The sequence below is a fragment of the Hemibagrus wyckioides genome, linkage group LG15 (assembly GCF_019097595.1).
Source record: "Hemibagrus wyckioides isolate EC202008001 linkage group LG15, SWU_Hwy_1.0, whole genome shotgun sequence".
NCBI classification, from domain to species: domain Eukaryota; kingdom Metazoa; phylum Chordata; class Actinopteri; order Siluriformes; family Bagridae; genus Hemibagrus; species Hemibagrus wyckioides.
Genome location: NC_080724.1, coordinates 13,682,501 through 13,697,500, shown reverse-complemented (window position 1 = coordinate 13,697,500; position 15,000 = coordinate 13,682,501). Strand labels below are relative to the sequence as shown.

General features: G+C 39.2%; 2 protein-coding genes across 4 annotated transcripts in view; both read left to right on the top strand.

Annotated features, from left to right (window-relative positions):
- LOC131366174 (kinesin-like protein KIF1C) overlaps window positions 1–9,617 on the top strand; it is a 13,942-nt gene extending 4,325 nt beyond the window's left edge. For 2 of the 3 annotated variants that reach the window (XM_058410415.1, XM_058410413.1), the window contains exons 12-23: window positions 4,765–4,907; window positions 4,987–5,165; window positions 5,275–5,354; window positions 5,430–5,505; window positions 5,632–5,711; window positions 5,940–6,043; window positions 6,116–6,199; window positions 6,338–6,515; window positions 6,591–6,663; window positions 7,773–7,871; window positions 7,958–8,488; window positions 8,663–9,617. In XM_058410415.1, coding sequence (XP_058266398.1) covers window positions 4,765–4,907; window positions 4,987–5,165; window positions 5,275–5,354; window positions 5,430–5,505; window positions 5,632–5,711; window positions 5,940–6,043; window positions 6,116–6,199; window positions 6,338–6,515; window positions 6,591–6,663; window positions 7,773–7,871; window positions 7,958–8,488; window positions 8,663–9,610 — 2,575 coding nt within the window. In that variant the 3' untranslated portion in view covers window positions 9,611–9,617. The remainder of the gene's footprint in view (window positions 1–4,764; window positions 4,908–4,986; window positions 5,166–5,274; window positions 5,355–5,429; window positions 5,506–5,631; window positions 5,712–5,939; window positions 6,044–6,115; window positions 6,200–6,337; window positions 6,516–6,590; window positions 6,664–7,772; window positions 7,872–7,957; window positions 8,489–8,662) is intronic. The other variant, XM_058410414.1, reaches the window with a different exon arrangement.
- A 1,967-nt stretch (window positions 9,618–11,584) lies between these two features.
- The window catches only part of LOC131366175 (platelet glycoprotein Ib alpha chain), a 4,719-nt gene continuing 1,303 nt past the window's right edge, over window positions 11,585–15,000 (top strand). The window contains exons 1-3 of the mRNA XM_058410416.1: window positions 11,585–11,719; window positions 12,554–12,828; window positions 13,026–15,000. The exon at window positions 13,026–15,000 is cut by the window's right edge and continues 1,303 nt beyond it. Coding sequence (XP_058266399.1) covers window positions 12,555–12,828; window positions 13,026–14,995 — 2,244 coding nt within the window. The 5' untranslated portion in view covers window positions 11,585–11,719; window position 12,554 and the 3' untranslated portion in view covers window positions 14,996–15,000. The remainder of the gene's footprint in view (window positions 11,720–12,553; window positions 12,829–13,025) is intronic.

Genomic DNA, 15,000 nt, shown 5'->3' with positions numbered 1-15,000 from the left:
CCACACACACATATATAAATACACAGATATCGCTATAAAACACATACCCACACACACATATATAAATACACAGATATCGCTATAAAACATACATACCCACACACACATATATAAATACACAGATATCGCTATAAAACACATACCCACACACACATATATAAATACACAGATATCGCTATAAAACATACATACCCACACACACATATATAAATACACAGATATCGCTATAAAACACATACCCACACACACATATATAAATACACAGATATCGCTATAAAACATACATACCCACACACACATATATAAATACACAGATATCGCTATAAAACATACATACCCACACACACATATATAAATACACAGATATCGCTATAAAACATACATACCCACACACACATATATAAATACACAGATATCGCTATAAAACACATACCCACACACACATATATAAATACACAGATATAGCTATAACACACACACACATATATAAATACACAGATATAGCTATAACACACACACACACACACATATAAATACAGATATAGCTATAACACACACACATATATAAATACACAGATATCGCTATAAAACACACACACACACACATACATATAAATACAGATATAGCTATAACACACACACACACACACATATAAATACAGATATAGCTATAACACACACACATATATAAATACACAGATATCGCTATAAAACACACATACACACACACATACATATAAATACAGATATAGCTATAACACACACACATACATATAAATACACAGATATAGCTATAAAACACACACACACATATAAATACAGATATAGCTATAACACTCACACACACACATAGAAATACACAGATATCGCTATAAAACACACATACACACACACATACATATAAATACACAGATATAGCTATAACACACACACACACACACACACACATAAATACACAGATATAGCTATAACACACACACACATATAAATACACAGATATCGCTATAAAACACACATACACACACACATACATATAAATACAGATATAGCTATAACACACACACACACATATATAAATACAGATATAGCTATAACACACACACACATATATAAATACACAGATATCGCTATAAAACACACATACACACACATACATATAAATACAGATATAGCTATAACACACACACACACATATATAAATACAGATATAGCTATAACACACACACATATAAATACAGATATAGCTATAACACACACACACATATAAATACACAGATATCGCTATAAAACACACATACACACACACATACATATAAATACACAGATATAGCTATAAAACACACATAAATACAGATATAGCTATAACACACACACATAAATACACAGATATCGCTATAAAACACATACACACACACATACATATAAATACAGATATAGCTATAACACACACACATACATATAAATACAGATATAGCTATAACACACACACACACATATATAAATACAGATATAGCTATAACACACACACATATAAATACACAGATATCGCTATAAAACACACATACACACACACATACATATAAATACACAGATATAGCTATAACACACACACACACATATAAATACAGATATAGCTATAACACACACACATATAAATACACAGATATCGCTATAAAACACACATACACACACACACACATAAATACACAGATATAGCTATAACACACACACACACACATAAATACACAGATATCGCTATAAAACACACATACACACACACATACATATAAATACACAGATATAGCTATAACACACACACATATAAATACACAGATATCGCTATAAAACACATACACACACACACATAAATACACAGATATAGCTATAACACACACACACACACATATAAATACACAGATATAGCTATAACACACACACACACACACACATATAAATACACAGATATAGCTATAACACACACACACACATATATAAATACACAGATATCGCTATAAAACACATACCCACACACACATATATAAATACACAGATATAGCTATAACACACACACACATATATAAATACACAGATATAGCTATAACACACACACATATAAATACAGATATAGCTATAACACACACATATATAAATACACAGATATCGCTATAAAACACACATACACACACACATACATATAAATACACAGATATAGCTATAACACACACACACATATATAAATACACAGATATAGCTATAAAACACACATACACACACACATACATATAAATACAGATATAGCTATAACACACACACACACATATATAAATACACAGATATCGCTATAAAACACACATACACACACATACATATAAATACACAGATATAGCTATAAAACACACATACACACACACATACATATAAATACACAGATATAGCTATAACACACACACACATATATAAATACACAGATATAGCTATAAAACACACATACACACACACATACATATAAATACAGATATAGCTATAACACACACACACACATATATAAATACACAGATATCGCTATAAAACACACATACACACACATACATATAAATACACAGATATAGCTATAACACACACACATACATATAAATACACAGATATAGCTATAACACACACACACACACACATATAAATACAAATATAGCTATAACACACACATATAAATACACAGATATCGCTATAAAACACATACCCACACACACACATAAATACACAGATATAGCTATAACACACACACACACATATATAAATACACAGATATAGCTATAACACACACACACACACACATATAAATACACAGATATCGCTATAAAACACATACCCACACACACACATAAATACACAGATATAGCTATAACACACACACACACATATATAAATACACAGATATAGCTATAACACACACACACACACATATAAATACAGATATAGCTATAACACACACACATATATAAATACACAGATATCGCTATAAAACACACATACACACACACATACATATAAATACAGATATAGCTATAACACACACACAAACACATATATAAATACACAGATATCGCTATAAAACACACATACACACACATACATATAAATACACAGATATAGCTATAACACACACACACATATAAATACACAGATATAGCTATAAAACACACATACACACACATACATATAAATACACAGATATAGCTATAACACACACACACATATATAAATACACAGATATAGCTATAAAACACACATACACACACACATACATATAAATACAGATATAGCTATAAAACACACATACACACACATACATATAAATACACAGATATAGCTATAACACACACACACATATATAAATACACAGATATAGCTATAAAACACACATACACACACATACATATAAATACACAGATATAGCTATAACACACACACACATATATAAATACACAGATATAGCTATAAAACACACATACACACACACATACATATAAATACAGATATAGCTATAACACACACACACACATATATAAATACACAGATATCGCTATAAAACACACCTACACACACACATACATATAAATACACAGATATAGCTATAACACACACACACACACATATAAATACAAATATAGCTATAACACACACACACATATATAAATACACAGATATCGCTATAAAACACACATACACACACACATACATATAAATACAGATATAGCTATAACACACACACACACACACATATAAATACAGATATAGCTATAACACACACACACACATATATAAATACACAGATATCGCTATAAAACACACATACACACACACATACATATAAATACACAGATATAGCTATAACACACACACACACATACATATAAATACACAGATATAGCTATAACACACACACACATATATAAATACACAGATATCGCTATAAAACACATACACACACACATACATATAAATACAGATATAGCTATAACACACACACACACATATATCAATACACAGATATTGCTATAAAACACACATACACACACATACATATAAATACACAGATATAGCTATAACACACACACACACATATATAAATACACAGATATCGCTATAAAACACACATACACACACACATACATATAAATACAGATATAGCTATAACACACACACACATATATAAATACACAGATATAGCTATAACACACACACACACACACACACATATATATATATATATATATATATATATATATATATATAAATATAGCTATAACACACACACACATATATAAATACACAGATATAGCTATAACACACACACACACTTATGTAAATATACAAATATAGCTATAAAACACATTCATGTTTGTTGTAGCCACCGTGCTACACACACACACACACACAGACACACACACAAACCCTCATATAAACAGATATAGCTATAAAACACACACACTCATAAATATACAGATATAGCTGTAAAACACACACACACACACTCATATGAATATACAGATATAGCTGTAAAACACACACACACACTCATATAAATATACAGATATAGCTATCATACACACACAAGCACGCACGTACACACACACACACACACACAGTTTGCACCTCTTTTTATTCCAATCCTTACTTTGAGTGTTTTTAGCCAAAACATTTCTCTGCATGATTTTGGTGTGTTTATTAAGTTTTAATGGTGTGTGTGTGTGTGTGTGTGTGTAGGTATGCCGACCGTGCAAAACAGATTCGCTGTAATGCCATAATCAATGAAGATCCAAATGCACGGCTAATCAGAGAACTAAAGGAGGAAGTGAACCGACTCCGAGAGCTACTGCTAGCACAGGGACTTAGCCAGCTAATCACTGGTATGTACACACACACACACATATATACACATATACAAAACACCCACATACTAAGTCATTAGTGATTTGTCTTGAGCAGGTGCAGAGGTGAATGATAGCAGAAGCTCTTCTGCACCCACCCCTGACTCTGAACCTAACGGTGCTCCACCAATCACAGCTCACGCCCCACCCCAAGATCTTCACCCCGTCTCTCTCTGTGACTCTAACGAATCAGGTTATCAGGATATGACACAGGAAGAGGTGATAGAAAGACTGAGGGTAAGCAGAGGGGTATGGCCTCAGTATATGATGGTCAGTATGGTAATATACTGAAGGTACGCAAAGGGGTGTGGCTTCAGAGACTGTGTGGGTGTGTGTGTGTGTGTAGGAAACAGAGAAGATTATTGCTGATTTAAATGAAACGTGGGAGGAAAAACTACGAAAAACTAATTCTATGCGTTTGGAAAGGTAACACACACATCACACACACATCACACACACACACGTTCTGTTTATTTATTTCTGAGGGTATTTCCTTGACAGAGAGACCCTGCTAGCTGAGATGGGTATGTCTGTTAAAGAGGATGGAGGAACTGTTGGTGTGTTCTCACCTAAAGGAGTGAGTACATAGATGCACACACATACACACACACAATCATTTATACATACTTTTCCATGAATTTGTGTACTCTTCTTGCAGTTATGTTTCCTTTGTATTTGTGTGTGTGTGTGTGTGTTTATACAGACACCACACCTGGTGAACCTGAATGAAGATCCTCTAATGGCAGAGTGTCTGCTGTATTACATTAAAGAGGGCATTACGAGGTGTGTGTGAGTGTATGTGTGTATGTGTGTGTAAAAGAGGGAGGGGTGTTGCCTGATTAGAGATATTGCAGGTAACTAGAACAGGGGTGTCCAATCTTATCCGGAAATGGCCCTTTCTGGATAAGACTGGACACCCCTGAACTAGAGGGATGTGCCTTAAAACTGAGAAAGGGTGTGTCTTCATGCTGGAAAGGGTGTGTCTAAGACCTGTAATTGTGTGTTTACCAGGGTCGGTCAGAAGGAGGTGGACATCAGACTCAGTGGGCCGTTCATTATGGAACAACATTGTGTCTTTAACTGCTATACTGACAGCCACGGAGAGAGTAAACATTGTGTGTGTGTGTGTGTGTTAAGTACCCAGTTGTTTCATACAGTCTTTTAAAAGAAAATTGCCTTTTTTTCAGTTGTTGTAACTCTGGAGCCATTAGAAGGGTCAGAGACTTACGTCAACGGCAAACTAATTACAGAATCATCCGTGCTCAAACAAGGTGTGTGTGTGTGTGTTTAACGTTCTGCTGTAATGCAGATATGCAGGAAATGTTTTAGCTCTGTGCTTGAAAATGATAGGCTTGTGAGTTACTTTGTATAGTTATGTTTTGTATTGTGTGTGTGTGTGTGTGTATTAGGTGACCGTTTGGTGATGGGGAAGAGCCATGTGTTCCGGTTTAATCACCCGGAGCAGGCAAAGCGGGAGAGGGAGCGAGCATGCAGCACCACCACTGACCAGCAGGGGGAGTGTAATAACACACAGCTGGAACTAATGGATGAACCAGGCAAAGAAATCATAGAGGACAAGGAGATGAGGTGAAGACAGAGGTCATCAGATTAACAAAAATATGAGAGATTTTATATTAAACCCGGTCGTGTCCTTTTCTCCAGACTAAAAGACATGGAGCTTCAGTACCAACAGGAGAAAGAGGAAGCTGATCTTCATCTCGAACAGCAGAGGCTGGTGAGTGTGTGTGTAAATGTGTGTGTGTGTGTAAATGTGTGTGTGCTGTAGTGGGACAGAAACACCTTGTTAATGAGAGAGAGGTGGAGGAGGAGGAGGAGGAGAAGGAGAATGATCAGACTGACAGAAAGGCCACAGTAATGCAGATAATCACTCTGGTGAGCAGAAAAGCATCTCAGAATACACAACATGTTGGACATCGAGGTGGATTAGCAACTGTAGAAGACCATGTAGCATTCTTCTTCTGTCAGCAAAGAACAGAAAGCTGAGGCTGCAGTGGACACAGACTCACTAACAGTGGACAGGTGAAGATGGAGGAATGCAGACTGGTCTGGATTTATGCTGAGGAGCACAGATGGTGGGGTCAGAATTTGGCACCAACAGCATGAATCTATGGACCCAACTTATCTTGTGTCCAGGCTGGAGGAGGTGATGTGATGGTGTGGGGAATGTTTCTTGACGTACTATGGTCTGTTTATACCAATCAGTCGATCATGGTTTGAATGCCACACCCTATTTGAGAATCGTTGCTGATCATGTGGATACCTTTATGACCACAATTTACCCTCTTGTAATGGCTACTTCCAGCATGATGATGCAGGCAGTGTCTCAAACTGGTCTAGAGTTATAAAATTGCTGGTAAAACTAGTAAACTGTAGTAAAGGTAATAAAATGTGGTAATAAATTGTGGTAACTACACTCACCAACCGCTCATCAACCAGCCGATCGTGTTGCAATGAGGTGTTTCAATCTGCAAAGCCTTGGCAGATCTGAGATCAGAAGCTTCTGCAATACTCAAACCAGACCATCTGGCATCAACAATCATGCCACAGTTATTCATAGAGATCAGACCTTTTCTTCATTCTGATGTTTGATGTGAACATTAACTGAAGCTACTAGCCCATGTCTGTATGATTTTATACACTGTGCTGCTGCCACATGATTAGCTGATTAGAGATGTTCCTAATAAAGTGGACAGTGTGTGTATAAGAAAACTGAGGTAAAACTAGTAAAAAACTGCATTAAATCTAAACTGTAGTAAAATTTTGGCAAGCTAGAAATTTGTGGTAAAGTTATTGTCCACATTTTTAAAAAGTGTGTGTGTGTAGTATGCAGACTCAGACAGTGGTGATGACTCTGATAAGCGTTCATGTGAAGAGAGCTGGAAACTCATCTCATCTCTCCGTAAAAAACTACCAGCTACCAAGGTGTGTATCTGTCTGTCTGTCTGTCTGTTTGTCTGTCTATCAATCTGTTTACCTCTGTATGTGTGTGTGTGTGTGTGTGTGTGTAGGTGCAGTCTATAGTGAAACGTTGTGGCTTACCCAGCAGTGGGAAGCGGCGTGAGCCTCAGCGTGTGTATCAGATCCCACAGCGGCGACGTGAGGGTGTGTTTGATCCTGAGCGTGTGTCTCTATCTGACCTGCAACTGCAGGCAGTAAAGGAAGTGTGTTATGAAGTGGCACTCGCCGAATTCCAAAACACACGCTGTGAAATAAATGCCATGGCCATCATGAAGATGAACGAACTGCTGCGCATTCATGGAATGAGCGGGGCTGAAGGAGCCTGGCGGCAGGTGGCCCAGGAAGTCTGGGACACAGTAGGTGGAGCCACAGAAGAAAAGGACAGAGTTAGTGGTGGAGGGGGTGGAGATGCTGACAAAGATGACAGGGACAAAGGTGGCATGTGTGACCTGAAGACTCACCTGGAGAAGCTAACAGACATTTTACAGGAAGTGAAGCAGCAAAACAACATGAAGGATGAGGAGATACAAGCACTCAGAGACAGGATGATGAGGATGGAGAGGGTCTTACCTGTGCAACAGGTAACACACACATGCTGTCCACACACATGCACAATCGCACACACACACACTTTTTAAAAATGTGAACAATAATTTTACCACAGATTTCTAGCTCGTCAAAATATATATAGACACACACACAACATGCACACACCATTGTGCTTACATGCTAACATGTGTGTGTGTGTGTTTCAGGGTCATGAAGTCTTAGAGAATCAGGGAATTGGAAAAATAAAGGACAATGAGGCAACTGAGGGGTGTGGCTATGATAATGAGGAGTGTGTTTCTCCTGATCTGCACTCTAATGAACAGCGAGTTATGCGTCTGATGGAAGAAGACCCCGCCTTCCGGAGGGGGCGGCTCCGCTGGCTTAAACAGGAACAGACACGACTCCAAAATCTACAGCAACAGCAAATTACAAAGCGGCTGCGACAGACGACAGGGGGCGGGACAACAGGCAGGGCTGGGGAAGGAGGCGTGGTTCACCTGCCAGGAACAGGGCGGTTCATTCCTCCACATGATTGTAAGCTAAAGTTTCCCTTCAAGAGCAACCCACAGCACAGGCACTCCTGGAGCCCTGCCCACCATATATCCCCACCCACTGAAGAAGAGAGAAGGGAGGGGCCAAAATGTCTCTCCACTACAAACCATACCACTCTGAACCACATGGTTCCATCAGCAAATCCCAGTCCCACCCATGAGGTACCATTTTTCATTCTCCCATCTATGTTCCAGTTGCCAGTTGCCATGGGAACCCAGCGCCTACACACACCTTCTAGCAACAGTCACTTCCCACAGCAGCAGCAGTGGCACTACAGGAGGAACTCTTTGGACAGTTCAGCCAATTACCATGGATACAATAATCAATACAGTCACTGTCGGCGACGATCCCCGAGCCCTGTGACAAGAGGGGATACCAGAGATTACTATGGCAACCATCAATATCATCACAACCAACCTCAGCATTGTGTCCCCCCATTTCTGATGTTCCAGGCTCCACCTACTCAGTACACACTGCCAAGTAACACGCACACTGAACTTGCCCAATGGGGCTGGGGGCGGGGTCAAAGATACAACACACCCCCTGACCTGAGACGTCAACTTAGTGTACCTGACTTGGAGAGCAAACAAACACCTGTCTGAGTGTGTGTGTGTGTGTGTGAGAGAGAGAGAAAGAAGTAAAGAGGAAGCTAAAGCAAAATGGATAAAGAAATGAAAAGTAATAAGCATGCAGACACAAGACCACAAGCAAGAAAACAAGCGAGAAACAGGAAAGAAAGAAACAACCAAATGTGGAAAATGAAGTCTAACTAAATAAACTCTGACCTGAGTTAGAGATCAGTTTGTGTGTGTTTCACAGGTTTATGATCAAACCTGTGTGTTTCAAAAAGGTTTATGATAGAAATTAAACTTATGTGTCTTGTGCATGTCAAAGACCGAGCAGCACTCTAAATAAGTGCACTTTGTAGGGTACACTATAGAGCGCACACTGAGGTGCACTTCCAACAAGAGCAGGGTGGAATTTTAACATTGTCCTTGTCTATAAAGGACAAAAGATCTACATTTTCTCTAGAACTGTTTTTACAAAATTGTTTTGAAAAATGTAGTGTTTCTCTGTTGTCTCATGGGAAACTGGATACTCTGTAAAAATATAAAAAACCCATGCTAAGAAAACCACCAAAGTCCAATTACTTACCTTTCAGCAGCTACAAATAGTCAAATAATAAGACAGATAATAGCAGCTTGTTACACGTTACTGAGACACCTCAAAGAAGTGTAAACTCCTCTGTCCTGGAGATGTGGGAATTCCAGCTTAACCTCTGCCTTACACACTGGAGACTCCTTCCACACATCATACACAAACTTCTCCTTACAGAAACAGTCACTATATCAATGTTTTTATGTTTATGTTTGTGTGTATTCTCAGTGGAGTGTGTGCTGTACATGTCCTTGCCAATGAGTTGTTACTATAGAAACCATAAGTTAGAGCGAGTAAATTAATATGAACCTGCACTACAGTCAGAGCTGCTGTTATTTTTAATTAACACCTTCTGACCAATCAGAGAGCAGAACTCAGCATCACAGAGGATAATACAGTGGGGGGGGGGGTTAATATTTGATCCCTTGCTGATTTTGTAGGTATGCCCACTCACAAAGAAATTGAAGTTTCAGCTCCCTCCTTAAATTTTCTTTAGGATTAAGGTCTGGAGACTGACCAGGCCATTTCGCTTCTTCTTGAGCCAATCCTTTGTTGCCTTGGTGGTATGTTTTGGGTCATTGTCATGCTGGAAGACCTATCCACGACCCATCTTCAGTGTTTTAGCTGACGGAAGGAGGTTCTTATCCAAGATTTTACAATACATGGCCATTGGCCCCTCAATAAGTCGGTCTGTATCTGCAGAGAAACAGTCCCAAAGCATTATGTTTCCATCACTGTGCTTGACTGTAGGGAAGGTGTTCTTAGGGTCATAGTCAGCATTTTTCTTCCTCCAGACTGAGGAGCTCCAGGCCAAGGGCGACTGCTGGTTATTTTGTATTTCTTCCATTTGCAAATAATCGCTCCAATAGTTGTCTCCTTCTCACCACGCTTCTTCCTGATGGTCTCGTAGCCCATTCCTACCTTGTGCAAGTCTACAATCTTGTTCCTGACGTCCTTTAACAGCTCTTTGGTCTTGCCCATGGTGATGGTGAGGTTTTAAAGGAAGAGGTGCTGTGGACAGGTGTCTTTTATACACATAGCGAGTTGTCCTTAGGATCACTTTCTTAAATTGACAGGCCTAGTCTGTGTATCACATGAGCACATAAGCAGTCTGTGGGAGCCAGAATTATTGTTGGTTGGTAAGGGATCAAATACTTATTCACTGAAATGCAAATCAGTTTATAACATTTGTATCATGTGTGGTTGATATTCTGTCTCTATCTGTTACAATAAACCTGTCATAACAATTTCTCTGTGAGTGGGCAAACCTACAAAATCAGTAAGGGATCAAATATTTATTTTTCCCACTGTATATTCATGCATTGAAACATAATACTGCAAATGATAAGAGTGTGTGTTTTAATGCTTTCTCATCTTACTGCATACACAAGTTTATTACAACACATACACTTACACTGTGTACACACACACACACACACACACTAAAGGAAATGTGGTGCTTCATGATAAAGTGTTGTAAAGTGCTGTTATAAAGTGGTGTGTGAAGTGAGGATCAGTGTGTGTCATTTCAGCAGGAGAAGCACAGCTGTAAGGTAAGATCTTTCCAAAGCTGTTCCACAATATTATTATTATTATTACTAGTATTATTATTATTATTATTATTATTATTATTATTATTAATAAATGCAAGCAGCATTTTTAGACACAGGGATGCAGAGTCAGATCTGAGTAAAGACTGGACAAAACAGGAGGAGATTGTAGGAGAAGCAGTAATGGCACATGGACAGCATTTTTAGCATGTTACTGCAACCTTTGACCAGTCAGAAATCTGTATAGCCTCAGATCAGGGTCCTGAAGATGCCTAACAGGTTTTTGTGACAAAATTGTAAGATACAGCCTCACTTCCTGATTTTGATGACTTTTGTGAAAATGACTCTGACCATGACGTATGGCAAATCTGGTGAAAATTGGACAAAATTTGTTGGAGGCTTAGAGAAAAACATTCTTCAACAAAATCCAAGACGGAGATCCAGAGTTCTCTGATCCGTCTGGCTTTTAAAAATTATGACCATGAACTAACTTCAAAATTTATTCAGCTTGTTCCATAGACCCCTTTCCATTTGTTGTGCCAAATTTCACAACTTTTTACCAGACGGTTCTGAGTTGCCGTAGACAGACTAGCCAGAAGAAGTAGAAGAAAAGGAATAAAGACAGCAGGACACACTGTCCACCTAATGAACACTTACAATAAACTGATGTCTAACACAGTAAAAGTGATGCATAATAATGTGTGCGTGTGGGAGCCTTTCATCATCATAATCATCATCATTATTATTATTATTATTATTATTATTATTATTTAATTGTTAAATTTCTAAATATTTGCAGTTTTTGTTGTTATAATGATTACATGTTTTTCTCATCAGGATGCTCCTCTTCCTCTTCCTCCTCATGTCCCAACACTCTATTATAACAGCCATTAGTAGTTGCCACAGCGACAGGAACACAGACCATCTGCCTCGTGTGAGCTGTGTGAGTCAGGGTCTCGCTGCAGTGCCTGATGGGATAGATCCTGGAACACAGGTACTCGTCCTCTCTCAGAATGTGTTTGTCTCTCTGTCCTGGGCAGCCTACACCAAATTCTCACAACTGCATGAGCTGGACCTGAGCCAAAACCTGATCAGCACCATTGACCGATCAGGTAAGTGGCGGGGTTATGTTTCTATACTAAGTAAGTAATCTATTACTAAATAAGTAATAAACCATGTATTTCAGCAGTCACTAAAAGTACACATGAACATCAACTACATCTCTGTTTCTTCAACACACACACACACATAAAATGTGTAAATACTGTAATTCCACATAATATACATAATTCCACCTGGTCTCTCTCAGGTCCTGTGCTGGAACACCTGCGCGTGTTATGGCTGTCTAATAACAGTCTGACGGGTTTGGGCAGAGCTGCATTTAACTCCACCCCTTCTCTCATGGAGGTCTATTTGGATGGAAACAACATCAGTTCCCTTGACAATGCGACCTTCAGTGACTTGCCACAACTTGAGGTCATTGACCTTTCACGTAATAAGCTGCACGTCCTGCCCACCGACTTGCTGGAGCACATTTCCTCCAGCATCCTGAAACACTTTAATCTGCAGGAGAATTATGTCCAGCACCTTCCTGACAATTTTTTTGCTTCAAAACGAGACTTACCGTATGTCTTCCTTTCCTATAATTTGTGGGTTTGCACCTGCCAGGTAAGTTACCTGCAGCAATTCCTGGACAATGAGGCTCAAAACATTTATACACAAAAAGGAGGCTCCGTCATCGAGAATGACCCTGAGACTGTGGTGTGTTCTGCTCCACTCACACTGCAGGGACGACCTATAATAGACCTGAAGGAGGAGGAGTATTGCGGTTCTTTCACCTCCGACACAACTCAACTAATGAGTATAATACCCACAGTACTAACTAAAACCATCATCCCAACAACTACACCCACAGCCATTCTAACAACTACACCAATTACTACTCCTATTTTAACTACATCAACAACCAAAAAACCAACAACTAGTACACCCACAACCACTGAACCAGCTACACCAGTAACCACTGAAAAAGTTATACCATCAACTACACCTACAGCCATTTTAACAACTACACCAAGTACTGCTGCATCCAGTACCACTCCTATTTTAACTACACCAACAACCAATAAACCAACAACTAGTACACCCACAACCACTGAACCAGCTACACCAGTAACCACTGAAAAAGTTATACCATCAACTACACCTACAGCCATTTTAACAACTACACCAAGTACTGCTGCATCCAGTACCACTCCTATTTTAACTACACCAACAACTAGTACACCCACAACCACTGAACCAGCTACACCAGCAACCACTAAAAAAATCATACCATCAACTACACCTACAGCCATTGTAGCATCTATACCAAGTACTGCTGCGTCCAGTACTACTCCTATTTTAACTACACCAACAACCAATGACTTAACATTTATTAAGCCAGTTTCCATGGTGACACAGCCGGCAGGAGGGGCTCTATCAGTACACGGAGGTGGCCAGCGCTCAGTGGTGTGGTGCTTGTGGTTATTTATCACTGTTTTGCTGCAGTGTATTTTCTCTGCCTGTTTCTCCTGCATGCTCTTAATCTGGCTTGTCATCATTTACATCACACTTTACCAACCAATCAAACAGCAAGTCCTCAGCAGCCAAAGAGTGACCCTAAAAACATACCAGGTCGCATCAGATGAGTCACTGACAGTGGATACAACTAAGGAAGAGAGAGTGAATTTTTTACCCCCAGACATGATACGGGAAGCTCAGCCAGTGTTCCGTTCTGTGCTGTTCATCTCAAAAGAAGCTGAGGATGGTGTAAGGATAGAGGGAATGAGAAATGAGGATCAAGAAAAGAAAAGAGGAACTGATGCAGTGACTAAAATAGACCTGCTGCCGGCAGTGACTCTGCACAGAGAACAACAAACGGAAAGCAATGACATGGAAAAAGTGTTCAGGAAAACTTTATACAGGGTGATAAGCCAAGAGGAAGAGATAGAAGACTGGAAGGAGGTGGAGGAGAGCTGCTGGGGGATGACAGAAAGAGACAAAGGGCGAGAGGGAGGAGCGGAGAGAAGAAAAAAACGGTACAGCTTGATCCTCAGGGAGGAGAGAGAGAGTGTGATGGAGGGCAGGAAAGGAGAGAAAGAGTGGCTGGTGGGTGAGTGGGAGATGAGAGGAGGACAGGAAAACTGGGAATCTCTAATTAGGATGAAAGAAGGGGGTGGTCTTTCTGACTCCACCCACATGGACCCACCTAAGCCAGTGGCAGAAACATCAGTCTGAAGTTT